Source organism: Spea bombifrons, chromosome 2, assembly GCF_027358695.1.
Source record: "Spea bombifrons isolate aSpeBom1 chromosome 2, aSpeBom1.2.pri, whole genome shotgun sequence".
Classification (NCBI taxonomy): domain Eukaryota; kingdom Metazoa; phylum Chordata; class Amphibia; order Anura; family Pelobatidae; genus Spea; species Spea bombifrons.
This window is the reverse complement of record NC_071088.1, coordinates 65,207,760-65,227,565: the sequence shown is the minus strand read 5'-3', so window position 1 is coordinate 65,227,565 and position 19,806 is coordinate 65,207,760. Positions and strand designations below refer to the sequence as shown.

Here is a 19,806-nt window from a genome sequence, read left to right as displayed (position 1 = left end):
GCTAATGTGTGTCTATGGAGATGGCCGCCTATGTGCTTGACTATCTACACAAGGTATCTGACACACCTAAACTCAATAATTAGGAGAGATGTCCACATACTTTTGGTCATATAGTGTTTATAATTAAAGATGTATAAACAGTAAAAGCCAAATAAAGATTTGTTCCTGGTACTGAATGGTTGTCCAGTCATGTAAGTTTATCTAGTACGTTGCCCTGAAATGTGAAAACAGATCACTTTCAGGTAAAGAATGTCTGTTGTTGACATATAGTAGAGGGTGCAGTAATCTAGCCTCTGAACAATTATATAACGCCCGTGGACATGTTCCTGGACTGGTCGGAGGAGATCAGTATAATTTCCATTGCCAGTAATAGCGAGACAGTGGGACCGCTACCCAGGACAATGCCTGAAAATCAGGACTGTCCTGTGAAAAGTGGTTCTGTTGGGAGGTATGGAGACCTCTTATCATTCACAGCAAATAAATCCACAAATAAAATAGTTAGAACAAATTTCTAAGAATGCTACAAAGCTTATAAAGTGTCTGTTAGTTGATAAGTCCAGCATGTCTACCGGTAATAGCTGTCTGCAACACCGTGTACAGACATAATGCAGACAGCTTATCTAATGATTCTAGCCCTTTATTTACTGAGAAGTGAAAGCTGGGGCCTATTAAACTGGGCCTTTCAGAAGTGTATTTCGTTGAAGCTGTGAACTTTTCGCTTCACACCTGGGAATGAATTCTTTATCACGTAAGGACATCTTTTTTAAGCATTTGCCAATTCGTTTGAAGCAAAAGCCAACATTAAACAATCATTCTTTTACAGTTCCACACTAAAACAGTGTGTGAGCCCCTTGCTTGATGGTAATCATCAGCTCCATTACAATTCACTTTATTTTGTGCGGAATCATTACGTTGGTGCGTTAGATAGCTGCTGTGTCTTATTACAGAGCTCTCTTTTATCCAGTTCCAGATATTAGTCAAATGCTTTCTTGTGCTTTTCAAAAGCTGCATTTATTTGCAAAGTGGGGTGGGCTAGCAGAAAAGGGCAAACACTTATATCAATATATATCTATAATATTTAAATGCAAAATACACTACTAATCATAAAATTGAGTTTGCAGATTGGTCCAACACATATGTTGCACATCCATCCAATACAGTTGGGCTCTACGTTTAGGGATGCTGTAAGAACACACATGTTGCATATCTTATAGTCACTGTAGGAACTTGTACACCAGGTCGAGCTCAGACTTACCCATCCCCGTAAAAGTATTAATTCTTTAAACATATGTGTGCATAGGACAACATACATTTATGTAGCTATGTACGTATACAAATTTCTGTGGACTATACATAACAATATTTTAAATAAAAAATACTTTACATATATATTTCAAATTCATATGGAAAATATGTGGTTTAATTTAGGACTGTTAGAATCAAGGTAGTTTTACCTGTAGATTTCACTCAATAAAGGGTAATCAGATATTCATTCTTAAAGGTCTAGACTTGGTTTCACTGATATATATATATATATATATATATATATATATATATATATATATTCTCTTTCAGACTATGGAATGGATTCAATTACCAGAGATATATTACTTTTTTGTAATCTCCACATATTATACTGAAGCATGTGGGATAATTTGTAGAACTAAATAAATTTATCACAATGATTGGATCCAGCCCACAATGATTTAACAAAATAACAGTACAGACAAGAGGACTTTTAAAACTGGTCAAAAGCAAAAGAGGTATACAATCACTTAAGGACTATTACTCAGAGGTACTAGTATGGATATTTTATTGGTGAGCAGCCCCTATAACTCAATGCCTGCCTGCCTGCCTGCCTGCCTTGAATTGAGCATGCCACAAAACATCAGTATGACAGATGGAAGTTTTTGTAAACATGTTTGTTAATTTAAACATTCCTAAACTTTGAAAAAAAGAACGTCCTACAAAGGTCAACTCAAAATCTACCGGGTCCTGTATTTACAGTAACATGGCACATAAATCAGCGCTCCAGCTGTTGTCTTTTGGCCATGGGATAAAAATCACCAAGAGTTTGCCCCCTTTTCTTGCAAATCTTCATTATTTAATATAATTTATAGACAACTTCTGCAAGTAATGTTTTATTTCTAAACAAAGCAAGGAGTATTATTATTCTCCTTATTATGGCATTTCTGTCCCTGCTATTGTCATTTGATTTCTGCATTCTCCATGTGATAATACTCCTACAAGAACATGTTTTCACTCTACACTAGAGGACTGCATTGGGATGTGGGTCCCGCGGTACCCGTCAAAAAACTTGCGGGTCTTGCGGGCGGTCAGACAATGTACCTGCGGGTCCCAATAATCCTGCGCACTCCCGTAAGGCTGCCTCCGCGTTGCTCGCACACAGTGTCTCTTCTCTTGTTCCGCCCAGGAACCCACTGGAGTCACGTGAATTTACGTCTCGTTACATGACCCTGCTCCGTTCCCGCGGGAAAAGAGAAGCGGCGCTGTGTGTGAGCAATGTGAAGGCAGCCTTGCAAGAGTGCATGGGAAATATGCAGTTCAGATAAGGGGGTTGGGAAGTTTGTATGAACGAGTATGCGTGATTGAGGGAATGAATGAGTATCTGTGAATGATAAGTATCTGTGAATGAGGGAATTAATGAGTGAATGAATGTTTGTGAATGATGTTTGCGGGAGCGGGTGGGGTTGGACACATATGTTGCCGGAGCAGGCAGGATTGGACACATATGTTGCGGGAGCCGGCGGGAGTGGAACACACACGTTGCGGGCGGTAAAGGTCAGAAATTCAGCGGGAGCGGGATTAAAAAACTGTCTACTTTACACTGAGCCGAGTGTAACCTAATATCAACATTTATCATATTTACAGAAAGTGTTACTACTACTGACCCACTGCAAAATAAAGTTATCCACTTGGTAATTACACATGTTTAGTAACCCTTTTCTAACAGGTAGGTGACAATGTCACAACCGTAAAGCTGTAAGAGGAACGGCTGACTGGAAGCTTTACTGAGAAGGTGGTAGATAAAGGAAACATCCCCTTTGCAGACGTAGTAAAGATTAATACACTATGGTAATTTAAATATGCATGGAATAAGCATATGGCTATCCCAAATCTTAGATAACAGATTTAGGTTTGAGTCTTTACAGGGGGAATAATAGGCAGATTGAATGGGCAGAATGGTTCTTACCTGCTGTGAAATTATGTTTCTATTTAAAAGTACTTAAAATTTGAGGTAAGAAAAATTGGATATTTTAACAGGCCAAAATTCCATTAAAGAGGAAACCTGCATTTTTACTGCTAATCGTGAGGCTTCCTCTCAGAGACAAGAAAAGTGCCCCAGAGTAATCAGTGGCTTCTCTACGTTTACAACAAAATTAAGTTCTGATCACTGTCGTTAGGGCCATATGACTACTTCTTCCATGGTAATGTGGGATCAGAGAGTTCTAATCCCTGCTAGTATGCATCATTTCTATGGTGCCTAAACATCTAATGTACACAATAATGTGTATAATTTATATATATATATATATATATATATATATATATACTTACTATAAAGGAGGGGGCTTTTTAAATAAAAAAGATCAAGGAATAAAAACCATATCTCTACATACTCATTATACTCATCTATATCTAAAGGGAACATAAATAAGTCTATGCCATACCGCCACAGGCCACAAAAAGAAAATTCTGATGGACCAGATAAGCAATATCAGGAAATCATTTTTAAACTATATCCAACAACTATGATGTATGAAGTTTACTTTGGGTGTTTCATTAATTTGCATCTGAATCAAATCTAGGTAAAATTCCTTAATTTTCTATTTTCTTCAGACACAGTATTTCCATCCAAAAACATGTCTACTTGATGATGAGGTGTTTTCAGTAAAAGGTTCCACATGTAGAGAGCCTTGGCTTGGGTGTGCTGATTTCACACCTCTGGCAGAGAAACATTTTAATGTGCTACAGATCAGCTGGGACTTGTGCTTGCATAAATAGTCTTAATTATTATATGAATCGAAATAACTTTAATATATTAATATATTCATCTATGTTTATACATGTTATTTATAATTTTAGAGAAAAGAGACTTAAATATATATGCATGTCATACAGCTGAGCAAAAATAGTATGCAGGAACCAATTTCGATTGGTTTCTCATTCTCTTCTAATTCCCATCCCTGTGTGGGCCTAAAGTCATCTAAAATAAGTAATTGAAATGTGATTAAAAAAGAATGGTCCACATGGGCCAATAGGTTATTTTTTTGCTGTGACTGTCTCTGTATCTATGTGCTTGTATGAGTAAAATATCTCCCATCTATTTAGTAAATAGAATGTTAGAAAAGAAAAAGGGGTGATTTGGCATAAAACCTTATCACACTTAGCGAGTCTCTTAAAAGAATCCCTAAATCCAAGATTTGATTGAGTTTGGATATAACTGGACAAGGTGCATATTGTAGAGTGTTGTGTGAGATCACTAGTACTACTCTTAACTTAATCTCCATAGAGATGAAAAAGAGTAACAGATTTTTTTTTTAATTTTTTTTTTTTTGGAGCCCGAGGTGCGTGCTCCTGGGTGCCGCAACTGTGCCAAAGGCAGCAGAAGCCAGACTACAATGCCGAGTTCACTCACGGAGAACTCGGACAAATTCCAACCCCCCCCCATGGGAGGGTCGGATCTTGAGTCTCACCCTGAAGAGTGAGACTCCTTGCTGGCCGTCTTGAAGAGAGGAAGGGGCCAGAAGGCTCCCAATCCTCCTCCAGCAAAGTCCAGGCTTCACTGCCTCTAAAAAAGCCTGCGGCAGTCACGGACTGTGACCTGCTCCCTCCTCAGCACCAGGTGGTTCCTGGCAAACCATAGGGCGTCCTTTACACAGCACATGAGACGCCAGCAATCCTCAATGGCGCGCTCCGTGTGTGTTCCTGGGAAAAGTCCGTAAAGTACCAAATGGTAGGACAGGTACTTTCTCTCGAAATAGTCCTTGAGATCCAGCTCCAGGGCTCTGAACAAAGCCTGTGCAAACGGGCACTGCCAGAACAAGTGAAGGGAAGTCTCCTCCTCCACAATGCACTGTGGGCAGTGTCTATATCTGCACAGCCCCCTGGCATGCATAAATGTCCTTAGGGGGAGGCCTCCCTGAACGGCCATCCATGCAATGTCTTTGTGCCTGTTGGTTAGCCTGCTCGACGACACGTTAGCCCAGACAGTCTTGGCTGTGGCGTCGGGGAGCCCTGGGATGTTCTCGATAGTGTCCTTGGCTCTGATGAGCTTGTGGATCACACGGGGTAACCACAAGTCTGGTTTAACTCCCTCCAGTTGGTGCTCCCTTACAAATTTGCCCACGTCCGAGTAGAACCAGGGCATGGTCCAATTGTAAGGGACGGAGCTGTCCCACTTTTCCCACTTGAGCTGCCTCCACAGGGGCAGCAGGAAGAAGCGAGACATGGAGTTTCCAGCAGAGCCGTTCACTACGTCTCTGAGAGTCCTGCGCACGCAGTTGCACACAAAGAAGGTCCTCTGCAGTTTCCTGTACTCCAAGCATCTAGGGCAGGGGTCCCCAACCACCGAGCCGCTGACAAATAATGGTTTTTAACTATCCTCACAGATCTGGCTAGTCCGACCGACTACCTCCGCTGACTTGTGCTCCCTTTAGCCTGGGACACCACACACTTTCCCCGGCTCCCTAGTCACTAGCCGAGACTCAGTGTAGGGTAAAACCAAACGAAGACTGATTTATTTCTCACACATAGGGCTGGATATATCCAGCAAAACACATAGTAACATACAAACCGCCCCCTTAATCTGCCTCCCAGAGACAACAGGGGCAGTAACGGGATTAACAATACAATAGGGTCCCAACCTCCACTATCTATTACTGGCCCAAATCAGTTCCAGGGATGGCCGGGGTAAATGTCTGTAGTGAAGGAACTGGGGGGGGCAGTGTGCTGACTTATACAACATATTAATGCACCATTGGGGGGGGGTTCTGATATTAAACTGAAACAATGTTGGTCAATCCCTGCTTGCAGATTCTGGCTGTCTGCCAGAGATAATCCCCTCAACCAGTGATGGGATGATATACTGCTGGGGGTAGCCACAGAAGTCTTTACAAAGTCAGGGCCCATAGTCAGTAGGGAGGAGGCTGGCTGTCAGGCCTCTCCAGTGGCCCCAGTGATGGAGGTTTCCGTCACAACCATTATTTGTCAGCGGTAAATAACCTTACCAATAACCTGATATTGATGTAAAACAGATATGACGTCATATTCCTGCGCTCAGCAGTGAAGCAGCGCGCGCCGCGGCAGAGCAGGGAGACAGAGGTCTCTCGCTCCCAACGTAGGACTCCTGAACGGTAAGTGAAGAGGGTAGATAGTGAGAAGGGTAGGAGAGGGGATAGATAGTGAGAAAGGGGATAGTGAGAAAGGGGGTATAGAAAGTGGGAAAGGAGGTGTAGATAGTGAGAAAGGGGGGTAGATAGTCAGAAGGGGGTAGTACGAATATTGAAATAAATAAAGAGTGAGAATGAGTGAGAGAGTGAAAGCGGAGTATTAGAAATAATAATAAATATATTAATAATAGAACAAAAATGCACAATAAATGTAATGCACTTGAATCAAACCCAAAACACCACGCCCCTGGTCCGTGGAAAAACTGTCTCCCACAAAACCGGTCCCTGGTGCCAAAAAGGTTGGGGACTGCTGATCTAAGGCACCTCTGCATTTGACATCTATTCTATCAATAGGGTTTGTTTTCTTCATCAATACCATTTGGTGGAGCTGGATTATGTCTCCAGAACTTGTGTGACGTTCCTGCAGTTGGCACTCATGCCCAATTACTCTAGTCCTTATGGCCAGCATTGTAAATCTATTTGGACTTGTCATACATTTAGAAAAAGAGTTCTAAGAACCTGTAAAATTGCTTTAGATTTTGACATACACTATTGCCCCATTAGGCCTGCTTGGCTAGATTTTTTCTCTCCACCATTGCTCTGTAACAACAAGCATTGTTACGTGACAATCAATTGTCCCTTTTTTGCCATTTGTGATCATCAATTCCTATTTTCTGCATTAACTCTATTGAGCCTATAAACCTATCATTTTAAATTAACCCACTCTGCTTAGTTTTCATATTACCTTATATATAAAAATTGTGAATACCAAATATTTTAAATATTAAAACACACAACATTAAATATTGCTTTATATGGTTCCAGACACATTATTTATGTAGGAATAACTGATAAAACTATATTCAGCTACAGGGACTAGAAAATATATAATGAACATGTCATTATTACACAAACCAGTATTATATATTTTAATTGGTCCTACTATGACCTATCGCACCATGCCAAAAATATATTATTGTGCTAACCCACACATTTCAGTTTATATTGGATTTGATAACAAAAGACATAATCAAGAGCTCTAATTATACAGAAGATCATTGTAAAATTGGGTGATGTTTGCCTAACTTTTATAACCATCTGCTAAGCAGCGGGATTTAGCAAACACAGAAAACTATCTCAAGCAATTAAACCTTTGAATAGAGGACGTCCGTGTTTTGTCTAGATATTATACAGAGATCTAACATTAAAAAAAACCTTCTAAAGAGAAGAATAATTTTGATACTTAAGTTTAAGCAGCCAAATGAACAGAGCAGCCAAGGACAATACTTTGTAATTTTTAACAGACCACTAGATAGATCAGTGGAATTTAAAAAAAAAACAAAGAAAATAACAGTTTCTTTTATTATTGGATGTTTTACCGTAGTAAAGAATCAGTCACTGCTGAAATACCAGCGCAAAAGTTCTCAACGTAATATGGTTACCCTTTCTATAGTTCCAACAAAGACACTCCAATCATCATTTGCATTTTACTGCATGTAATAGCCAGTATTCATTTTAAATTAGATTTCTTCTAATACATGAAAGGATTTGACAGAATCCACCCTATGCATTTGCCCTCTTTTCTTGAACCCCCAACCACTGGCTTTTGGTGGATGTGTTCAGCCAGACACATCTCCTGTTTGCCAGTGTCCACGCATGGTATGCTAACCTCAAGCCAGCACCAGTGCTGGGTCCAGCAAGAGTTCCAGGGCGTCCAGGGGCGTGCTGGGCCGGGGGGGCAGGGGGGTAATTGCCCCCCAGGCCGCCCTGAATCCGGGCCGGCGGGCTGGCCGGGTGGCCGGCAGACGAACATTCATGGCAGCCGCAAAGTTAAAAACTAAGCGGCTGCCACCGGGACTGTCCGCCGGCACGCCTCCAAAAACGATGCGCGCGGCAACCGTGGCTGTGTGTCGGGACTTGATTTCAAATCCCGGTGCACAACACTGAAGCCACGCTCATCGTCTTCCGCGCTCTCTGCACCGGAAGGACGGGACACAGAAGAGGAAGAAAAAGAGGAAGAACGAAGAGGAAAAGTGACAGTGCCAGAGGAAAGGTAGGAAAATATTAGTAAGTGTGTGAGAGTGATGGGTGTTATGCTATAGTTTATGATGAATGTTTGTGAATGAGAGTTTGAGATTGCATGGAAGTGTGGGGGGATAGCATGGCATAGGGAGGCTGTCTAGGCATGATAGGGGTGTGATTGCTGTTATTCATTTTTTTTGTCCAACTGTGGTGTGTTAACAACACTTTTATTAAAAGTAAATTACATACCAAAATTGGACAGAAAAATTCAATAACAGTATTAATAGATATACCGTATTGGCTCGAATATAGGCCGCACTTTTTCCCCCCACTTTAAGTCTTTAAAGTGGGGGTGCGGCCTATATTCGGGGTCTAGCGCCCGACGCCCGGGACATGCAGTCCCGGGCGGCGGGCAGGCAGCGGGGTTAGGATACAGATCCCCCGCAGCGGTGCAGGGGACCTGCATCCTACTCCCCGATACGCACGATGCGTTTTACCTCTGCCCACCCCCGACTTACCGGAGCAGACTCCCGGGTGTCTTGCGGGGCCGGCGGGAGACATCTACGCAATACGCGTATGCAACTTCCGATACCGGCACCGGAAGTTGCATACGCGTATTGCGTAGATGTCCCCCGCCGGCCCAGCAAGACACCCGGGAGTCTGCTCCGGTAAGTCGAGGAGGGGGGGACAGAGGAGGACAGTGGCAGCATATTTCGGGGGGGGGAGGAGGAGGAGGACAGTGGTAGCATATCGGGGGGGAGGAGGACAGTGGTAGCATATCTCGGGGAGGGAGGACAGTGGCAGCATATCTCGGGGGGGGACAGAGTGGCAGCATGGTTTTTTTGGTGCTTTTTTAAAGAAAAAAACTTTTTCTTTAAAAAAGCACCAAACTTTTAGAGTGCGGCCTATATACGGGGGCGGCCTATATCCGAGCCAATACGGTATATGATTGCAAACAGCAATCACACGCCTATCATGCTAAGTCAGCCAGTACATGCTAGAACCTGGGCATGATAGGATTGTGATTGCTGTTAATTATATATATGTATATGTATGTATATATTAATATTGTTATTGATTTTTTTTGTCTAATTTTGGTGTCTTACTTTTAATAAGTATTAAAAGTTTTTTTTTTTTTTTTGTTTTTGGCCAAATGAATGCAGAATTTTCAGTTTCGGTCCAGAATTTTCATTTCGGTGCATCCCTACTATATACTAAGCCAGTCACTGAAGTGTTAGGCCTACACCACATCAATGTTTGGCTTAGTATATAGTGATAGGGGTTGTAGTACAGTATTGTCAGTGTCTGGCTCAAAGTATAGGCACACATTGATGGTGGTACAGCGTAATCCCTAAGTATATAATGATAGCAGTTATGCTGTACCACCGTCAATGTGTGCCTCAGTATATAATGATAAGAATTTTGCTGTACCCCTGTCAATGTTTGCCTAACCATAGAAACTATGCAGTTTTAAAGTGTGTGTGTGGGGTGGGGTGCCACATACAGGATCTGCCACAGGTGCCAAATACTCTAGGTACGCCCCTGCGTCGTACGGCAGTCAGGCCCAATGGCCATTCCTCAGCTCTTCGTCCCACGTCTTAAAAGGGGTGGGATAAAGAGCTGAGGCACGGCTATTGGGCGGCGCGGTGCGTGCACGCCGGCCGCTTTAATTTCATTAGGCGCCGGTGGAGTGACTGCCGCACAACGGCTGCTTTCCATGTCGCTTGCAGCCGCTTTGGTGGCGCAATGGACCACTTGACTAGACTTGCCCCCTAGGCCTTAGGCTGCCAGCCCTCCCCTGAGGGCGTCTAACAAGACACCCCCCACACAGAGGGAGAAGGCACCCCCATTTAATAGGAATTTAAGTACATTGTACTAATTTACTAAGATGGTAAGGTTGTTGTTCTTTCTTTTAAATGTTTTCATTCCTTTTACTGTTTTCTTTGGCATGTATAAAGGAAAAAGGGATTGTTTTATTTTCACCATTATATCATATGATGGGATAATTGGTTTGTCTTACCCTCTAGCTTAAACATGGTTTACGTAAAACCACAGCCATAAAGCATACTGGGAACTTTATAAATAAGTAGACTCTGAGATTCTTAAATATTAACCCTATGACAGATTGCACTATATGGATTCACTAATAGTAGCAGCCAAATGGTTCATATAACTATCCTGTTAAAAAACATTATTTGTCAGCGGTAAATAACCTGACCAATAACCTGATATTAATTTAAAACAGATGTTATTAAAGGTGCTGTTCCACTTAGATAACATTAATTGTTCCTTCAAGTATCCTAAACAAATAGCATAAAAACATGTTTCTAATGCTGCATTTGGTTTAAAAGTGTAGAGCAAGGATTACCTTTAAGCTGTGAACCATAGCCAGAGAAGACTAGAATGGTTTCATTTAACTTTCTAGTAACATTTTTTATTGTAAGTGTCACATGTGACTTCGTTAACACTACTTTCTGATGGGCAAATTAATGGTCAAAGTTTTTTAAGCCGGTTAATAAACCTTGTTTTGAACTGGTAGGGGGTGCCATGAATTCAGCACAGCCACACATGACATTCAAAAGGAAAGATTTTCATTTCACGGCTTTATAAGTAATATGCATTATTAAAACATACATTTGTCACTGTGACCACACCTGAAGCTTATACTAGATTTTGTATTTGTGCAAAGCTAAACAGAAAACATTTAAGAAATATTAATCTGCTATGAGCATGCATACTACAGGTTTTTTTAGGATTATTATAAGGTTCTTGTTTGTGATTACCGTATTTGCTCGATTATAAGACGACCCCGATTATAAGACGACCCCCCAAAATCAAAATATTAATTTAGGAAAAAAACAAAAAGCCTGAATATAAGACGACCCTATAGGAAAAAAAGTTTTACCAGTAAATATTAATTCATGTAAATATATTTTTTAAATTTCCTTTTATTTGCCAACCTGCCCCCCCCAGTTATGCCACTCTGCCCCCAGAAATGCTTTATACCCCCCTATTTGCCACTCTGCCCCATGATATGCCTTATACCCCTATATGCCACTCTGGCATATAGGGGGTTAAAAGGCATATCATGGGACTGAGTGGCATATAGGGGGTTAAAATGCATTTCTGGAGGTATATATGCATATCATGGGGCTGAGTGGCATATAGGGGGTTAAAATGCATTTCTGGAGGTCCAGAAATGCATTTTAACCCCCTATATGCCACTCAGCCCCATGATATGCCTTTTAACCCAGCATGTACTGGCTGCCTTGGCTTGATAGGAGTGTGATTGCTGCTAACAGCAATCACACTCCTATCAAGCCAAGGCAGCCAGTACATGCTGGAACCTGGGGATGATAGTAGTGGGATTACAGCCTCCCTATGCCATGCTACAACCCCCACCCCCCTTACACATCCATGCTATCACACACAAACACACATTCACAAACATTTAAATACTCATTCATTCCATTAATCACACATACTTCACACATTAATCACACATACTTACCCAAAAACCCTCCCCCACCCCCTTACCTGAACTGCAGATCTCTCACTCGAAGACTTCTGCAAGGGACCGGCTGTACGAGCAACTGCTCTGGCCCCGCCCCCAGAGGTGGGAGGGGGAGATAGAGTTCTGTGAGGAAGCTACAAGCTTCCTGTCCTCCTGCTTCTAACGGAAGAGACGCTGCTCGCAACCGGTAAGCAGCATGGCCCCAGCCATTTTTTTGGGGTCTGATTAGAAGACGACCCCGATTATAAGACGAGGGGTATTTTTCAGAGCATTTGCTCTGGAAAAAACCTCGTCTTATAATCGAGCAAATACGGTATATGGTTTTGCTATAGCTTCTACACAAGAAAACAAAACCCAAAAGTCATTTAGTGAAATCAGTGGTGTATTTGCGTTTGGGGGTGACCTAAGCCCAACCTATTTCCTTCCACCTCCGTGGTCAACTTCCCAGGTACAAAAAAAGGTGATGTGCGTCTTTAAGAATCAGAGTGCATGGATATGACGTCATATCCCGATACTCTGTATCTTAAAGGCACACAGCTAGGGCTGCAACAACTAATCGATAAAATCGATAATAATCTATAATGAAAATCATTGCCAACGCGTTTCATTTATCGATTATAAAATGAGGGTTTTTTCAGAGCAAATAATCCGTTTCATTCAGTATGACTCACAGCAGTTACTACTTACAGTCCCTCCTTGCAGTCACTCTGACGATTGGCCCCACCCCATTCTTTCTCCCAGTCCCTCCCTGCAGTCACACTGACGATTGGCCCTGCCCATTTCCTTATAGCGTCCACACTGTCCACAATTCATATAACTGTGAGTATAAAATTCATATTTGGGTTGCTGAAAGTTAGGGGAGGTGGGAGTTCATTTAGGAACAGTTATGGTTAATGGGGTAGGGTGACTCTAGGAACGTCACAGTCCCAAAATGCAGGAACCCCAAATCTGTTTCCGAGCTCCACAGTCTTTAGAGTCTCTTATCATTTGGATAACGTGGCATTCCTTACCAGGGCCCATAGTCTGTAGGAAGGAGGCTGGCACTCAGTCCCCTCCAGGAGCCCATGGCACGGAGGCTTCCGTGACATGGGGTTTTTACGGTTAATTTAGGGGCAGTTATGGTTGATGGGGTCTTTGTGGTTAATGGGGTCGTTAGGGTTAACATAGGGGCAGCTATGGTTGATGGGTTCTTTAGGGTTAATTTAGAGGCAGTTGTGGTTAATGGGGATCTTTAGGGTTAATTTAATGCTGAGGACTGAGGGTAAATTTAATTTAATAAAGTTAACTTAAGGTGCAGTTAGAGATAAAGGGGGGGCAAACTAAGGGTAATCTAAACCCTGGGGGCAGTGAAGATTTATCCTATATTTATTGCGTCAGTGTGCTGTGAACGAGTCTGAATCTATGAGGGCACTATGGGATATCTGAGGGGTATAAGGCATATCTGGGGAGGACGGAGTGACATATCTGGGGGTATAAGGCATACTGGGGTATAAGGCATATCAGGGGGTATAATGCATATAGGGTATATAAGGCATATGTGGGGAGGGCAGTGTGGCATATCTGAAAGGCAGTGTGGGAAGCCTGGGCTCAAATTGTGCATAACTGGGGGGGGCAGGTTGGGAAATAAAAACAAGAAATGCATTTTTATCAAACCTTTTTATTCTGTTGTTTGTTTTTAGCATCCTGTTTGTTTATTAAATTATTTTAAATAAATGAAAATTTACATAATTTTTTTTATCTCATTAATTGAAAACATAATCGGCCAACTAATCGATTAGTTGCAGCCCTACACACAGCATCTTTAAATTAAGCCTATGAGCGGCTGTGCTGAGCCGGTACATAATCCATAGCGTAAATAGGATGGAGTGAAATATATTTATCTAAGAAATGTGAAAAGGAAAAAAAAGACAATACCAATATAGTTTGATACTGGTTTGTGAAAAACAAAATTAAGAAGTTCAAGAAACAGGGTTTCGTATGAATAGGGGTAGGGTTAGTGTCCAAGAGACTTGAAAAGGGCAGAGAGTGGTAAAATCAGGACAGGGAGTGGGCAGGGCCAAACGCGCCTTCCACACCCAGAAATTAAATGCGCTAACTTAGAGACATGATAATTAGCTCCTGAGCATTCTGACCATAAGCCGAAAAATTTGATCCCAGACATGCGTACACATAAGTCGATAAAGTTTTAGCACTTACCAATCTGGGGAGTCGGCAAGATACGGGCACATCTTACTGGACCATGCCGGACTGAGAACAATTCTTGTGCTTCCCCACTGACCTGTGAATATATATATTTGTGAAATATTAACAGAGAAAATAGCACAATGCATTGTATTATCAGCCATTGTGCAATACATATTATACATGACTTTGGATGAACCTGTTGGGTATTACCATATATATATATATACACTTTTTAAAGCCTAATGATACTAACTAAACAAGATCAATACACCAATTTTAGCACACATTTCTTTTTGATTAGTAGCAAAGAGAAAGTGAAGGTACATTAGGTGCATACCAGGGATTACCACCAATTATTGAGTGGAGATCCAGTTGCCACACTTGTCTTTGCAATGTAAAGAACAGGCTAACAAATATGAACATTGGCTGGATCTAAAGCAAACAGAGTGGCTGAAGCGTTGAATGAACACATAAAACTGTGACTGCAGTTTCTCAGGGTTAGAGCGATTTCTCAGCATATTTCTAATAATCACATGATATGTTATTTACAATTTTATGATGAAGAATAGTTAACACCGTTAATAATTTCATTTAAAATCATTTTGCAGAAATACATATTGCTGAAAATAATAAGGAAAATAAAAATAATAAAACAGAGTCATTTTTATCAGAGGACATTATATTAGTTCTCTCGCCTTAGATGTAAAAATTGTATGGTTAATCAAACATACATATGACATAAAATAAATAATTCTGGTTGATATCCAAAAAACTAACCCATTTGGTAAATACATTGATTAAGCTGGACAATCAAGACAATACTCTGAAAAATATATGACTGCTTATATACATTTAGAACTTGACACCAACATTTCCACTCTGGAACACACTCCTACCTTTCATAAATACCGTATTTGCTCGATTATAAGACAACGCTGATTATAAGACGACCCCCCAAAATCGGAATATTAATTTATGAAAAAAGAAAAAGCCTGAATATAAGATGACCCTATAGGAAAAAATTTTGACCAGTAAATGTTAATTCATGTAAACTATGTGAACAATTTTTTTTAATAAAAGCTATGATTGAGAAAAATATTTTGTTTTTATTTCATTTCCTTTTTTTTTCAACCTGCCCCCCCAGTTATGCACATCTGCCCCCTGGCTTGCCACTGTGCCCCAGAAATGCCTTAAACCCCCTATATGGCACTGTGCCCCATGATATGCCTTTTAACCCTCTAAATGCCACTGTGCCCCATGATATGCCTTTTGACTCCCTATGTGCCACTCTGCCTCCAAAATTGCCTTATACCCCTATATGCCACTCTGGCATTTAGGGGGTTGAAAGGCATATTGTGGGGCAGAGCTGTCAGAGATCATGGGGACCCCCGCTGCTAACCGCACCTCCTCCTGGCTGCAGCGGAAGTTGTCTACGCGAATCGCGTACTCAGAAGTACCGGTAAGTTGGGGGGGGGGGGTGAGACAAGAGGATCCAGGTCCCCTGCATCGCTGCGGGGGATCTGGATCTTGGTCTCATTGAGGTCTGATTATAAGACGACCCCGATTATAAGACGAGGGGTATTTTTCAGAGCATTTGCTCTGGAAAAAAACTTGTCGTATAATCGAGCAAATACGGTAGTAATGAGCTTTTGGGGTAAAGGATTAGTTAAAAAAAATTCTTTAGACCATATGACAAATGCAATATTATTCTAATGAGTAAGTAGATGGTAAACTTAATAGAATTTAACACTGAGACAAAATGGGAGTTAGTTCTGGGAATAAAAATGAAAATATGTAACTCCTTACTGCAAAGCTTTATTATCAAATCAATGTTTTAATGAGAAACAAACTCTTAACAAAGGGTCCTATACTCATCCGGCAGATGCAATTTCCATTGATATATCATTTTCATAAGGCATTTTACTGGATACCAATTTTGGGAAGGAAGGATGGCACTGCTCACAAAAAAAAGATAAAGCAAAAACAACCTTTTATAGGCGGTGACTGGAATAGATACATAAAAATTGATGCTCTTTTCATTTATGAATGCGACCCAGGATCAGGGAAATAGGCCAACTTCCTGTATATCCAAGGAGCCAGGGGCCTACCTAGTGTATTTGGCACCTGGGGCAGATCCAGTACGTGGCACCACACACACACACACTTTAAAACTGCATAGCATCTATCGTTATATACTGGTGTAGAAATTGATGGTGGTACACGATAACTGCTATCATTATATACTGAGGCAAACATCGACGGTCGTACAGCATAACTGTTATCATTATATACTGAGGCAGACATTGATGGTGGTACAGTATAACACCTATCACTATATAATGAGGCAGACATTGACGGGGTACAGCATAACTGTTATTATATACTGAGGTAGACACTGACGGTGGTACAGCATTACTGTTATTACATACTGAGGCAAACATTGATGGTGGTACAGCATAACACCTATCACGATATATACCGAGGCAAACATCGACGGTGGTACAGCATAACACCTATCGCTATATACTGAGGTAAACATTGACAGTTGTACAGCGTATTCCCTCTTAATATACATTAAGCCAGCCATTGACAATAATGCACCATAACCCCTATCACTATATACTAAGCCAAATATTGATGTGGTGTAGGCCTACCACTTCAGTGTCTGGCTTTGTATATAGAAAGGATGCACCGAATTGTTGTAGATTTGCTGGTGAGATTTTAGTTCAATAAATCATGACACTGTGTAATATGTCATGTTGTTGTTCATCAGAGGTTGTATTTGTCTCATTTTTAGACCTGCTAATGAACAGATAATTGTTATTATGTCCTGATATGTAAAAGCATGGAATTCAAAGAGGGTGTACTGTATATGCAAAACACAGCAACATTGCAGCTGAGGAAGTGCAAACGAAACGCGTCCTGCTTGTTTTTTTTGGCGCAAGCCTGGCCAGGCACAGTCATTACCAGTGGTAAGTGTTTTTCTTTTGGATATATATAGTATATTTATTTCTTTTTTGGTTCTCCCTGTATATTCATTGTTTTAACCCCTAGTGGGGCAGGCTCCACTGCTCTTGTTTTATTTATATATTTATCCCCAATTATTGAGGTCTTTTATATATATTTTTTTGTCTCTGTATTCCTTTTATTTAATGTATTGTATATTTTTTTGTCTTTGTATTAAACATATTGTTTTTACATTTAGCCAAACGCTGTCTCTTGTTTTCAGTTTGTGATAAACCGTCCTCTAATATGAACAGAAAATGGAAAGAAAAAAAAATTGCTCTGAAGACCAATAAAAGTATATTCTAATACAAATAAAACTTGTGCAACATTTTAGAACATGAGCACTTTATAACAAGTACGACTATGCCTGAGTTTAAGAATAAATGTGCGTAAGAAAATGTTACGGAACATGAGTTGCCTGGGTTACTCGTACACACTAAATTAAGTCTTTATGCATGTTACCTATTTGTCATCATTCTTGATAATGGGGAATAAGTGGAACTCTACCTAAAATAACCTTGCATGACCATTTAAATCCCAGGGTACATTTTGAACCATATCATTACTAATGGACAATTATTTCAGGATTGCAATGTGTAAATACCAAAAGCATTCCTTTCGCTTAATCTTCATTCTGCTATGTAGTCATTATACTTTAAGCATAATGAATTCTTTATCATCACTGCCTGCAGATAATTTGGGTGTTCTTTATTCAGCCTAAGTGCTAGCTTGCATGCTGGAAAGAAATCCTGTATTTATTCCTCAGATGAACAGGGCAACAGCACCATCTGCCAGCTGCTACACTCCTAGACAGAAGATCCAAAATGAAAAATAAAGTGTTGCAATATAAATAATAAAACCTGGCATGAAAAACTCTGCTAGGTTTTTGCTATAATGTACTACCAAGATAAAAGCATTAGAGAACAGTTGACCTGATTGTTTTACAACTATCTCTCCGTTAGATGATTACGGCAATTTTAGGTATGGATCATAGTACACTGTCAACGTCTAACTTGCGGCCCTGGGCATTATGACCCTGATGTATGAGGGTAATTAATTTGCCATTAGGAATTTAAATCTACTACGGTAACTGGTAAGGCGCTTATTTACCATTTTCTTTCCTCTAACTCTCAGCATGACCATTTACAACCCAGCTTTCAATTTGTCTCAAAATATAGATAGCAGAGAGAATTCAAAGAAATACACAAATAGTACATGGTCTTACTAACAGAACACACACAAAGTATATATACACCTTAATATGTAAACCTTAGAAAATAGAAAGAAAATATGATGAAAAACTTTAAATACATGAGGAGATTAATCCTTAGTGTGCTTAGGTTAAGGAAATACTTGGATGCTGGGATTAAATACATTTTTTATAATAAAAAGGAGTACTTGAACTAGAAGCCACAATTTTACCTTAGAAGGTCCAAGGCTGAGGCAATGTGAGAAAATTCTAATTTACAGAAAGGGTGGTATATGCGAGGATCATTGCGTTAGTGGAAAGAGAACAGACCGCATGGTAGACTAGATGGGCCAATTGGATGTTTTCTGCAATCACAATCTTTGAGAAGCCAACTCAAGTAATCTTCTGCTCTAACAATAGCTTTGATGGCCCTGTATAAAGCATACTTAAATCTGTCCTTGAAGGTCACCCCACTAATTGAACTTTACACCATGCAAGACAAGGTCTGTCATTCTTGCAATGAAATATACCAACCACAAATCTCTTGCAAATTCACCAGCAAACTCAAAGTTCTATTAGACTATAAGCATGTTAGTCCAGGATTATCTCCCTATTCTGTAACAGAATGAAGATGCCCCTAACCGAGGCAGCTAGCGGATCATTTAACATGTGTAACATGACTCCGCTGCAGTAGGAGGCAGCAGGGCAAACACAGGGAGTGAGAAGCGTGTTGCGTACATTATGTGAGAGAGAGTATGTATACTTATATATGTGCCTGGTGTTGGAGCGAGTGTTTGTTAGTGTATGTGTATGGTGTTAGAGAAAGTGTGTGTGACTGTATGGTGGTATAGTGTGTTAGTGTAAGTATATGGTGTTAGCATGTGTGTGACCATATGTGTTTATGGGTGTATTACTGTATGGTGTTAGTGTGTGTGAGTTTATGTGTGCATTAGTGTATGGTGTTAGCATCAGTGTGGGTTTATGTTCATGTCTGGTGTTAGCACATGTGGGTGGGTGTTTACTTATTGTATTAGCATGAGTGTGTGTCAGCATATGGTGTTAGAGTATTTGTGTTTATGATAGTGTATGGTGCAAGTATGAGTATATATGAAGATATAACAAGAATGCATATTAAAGCAGGAGGAAAGCACTCCCACTGAAATAAATGGGTACATGTTCTGCAAATGTGCACATCTGACTGCCAGTAAGTATATGTTGTGGTAGAATAAGTATTCGTCTGAACACATGTCCTACACAGAAAACAGCTGGGGGTGGGGAAAGGGCAAATGTATTTGGGGGTATTCTGTAGAATTACACCCATGCATCTGCAAGTGGGACCCCACAAAAATCTAAAGGGCCTCAAAGCTATCATATGCATCAGATGGTTGGAGAATCCATTAAACTATACATTTGGGCATAAAGGCATTTTTCTGTTTGTTCAGCTTGATTTTTGGCAAGCTTTTTTTATGACTCTGGAA

At 40.6% G+C, this 19,806-nt stretch overlaps 1 protein-coding gene across 1 annotated transcript in view; it reads right to left on the bottom strand.

The window, feature by feature from the left end:
* BCAS3 (BCAS3 microtubule associated cell migration factor) overlaps positions 1 to 19,806 on the bottom strand; it is a 514,534-nt gene that overhangs the window by 464,724 nt on the left and 30,004 nt on the right. The window contains exon 6 of the mRNA XM_053454572.1: positions 14,146 to 14,227. Within this exon, the coding sequence (XP_053310547.1) occupies positions 14,146 to 14,227 (82 nt within the window). The remainder of the gene's footprint in view (positions 1 to 14,145; positions 14,228 to 19,806) is intronic.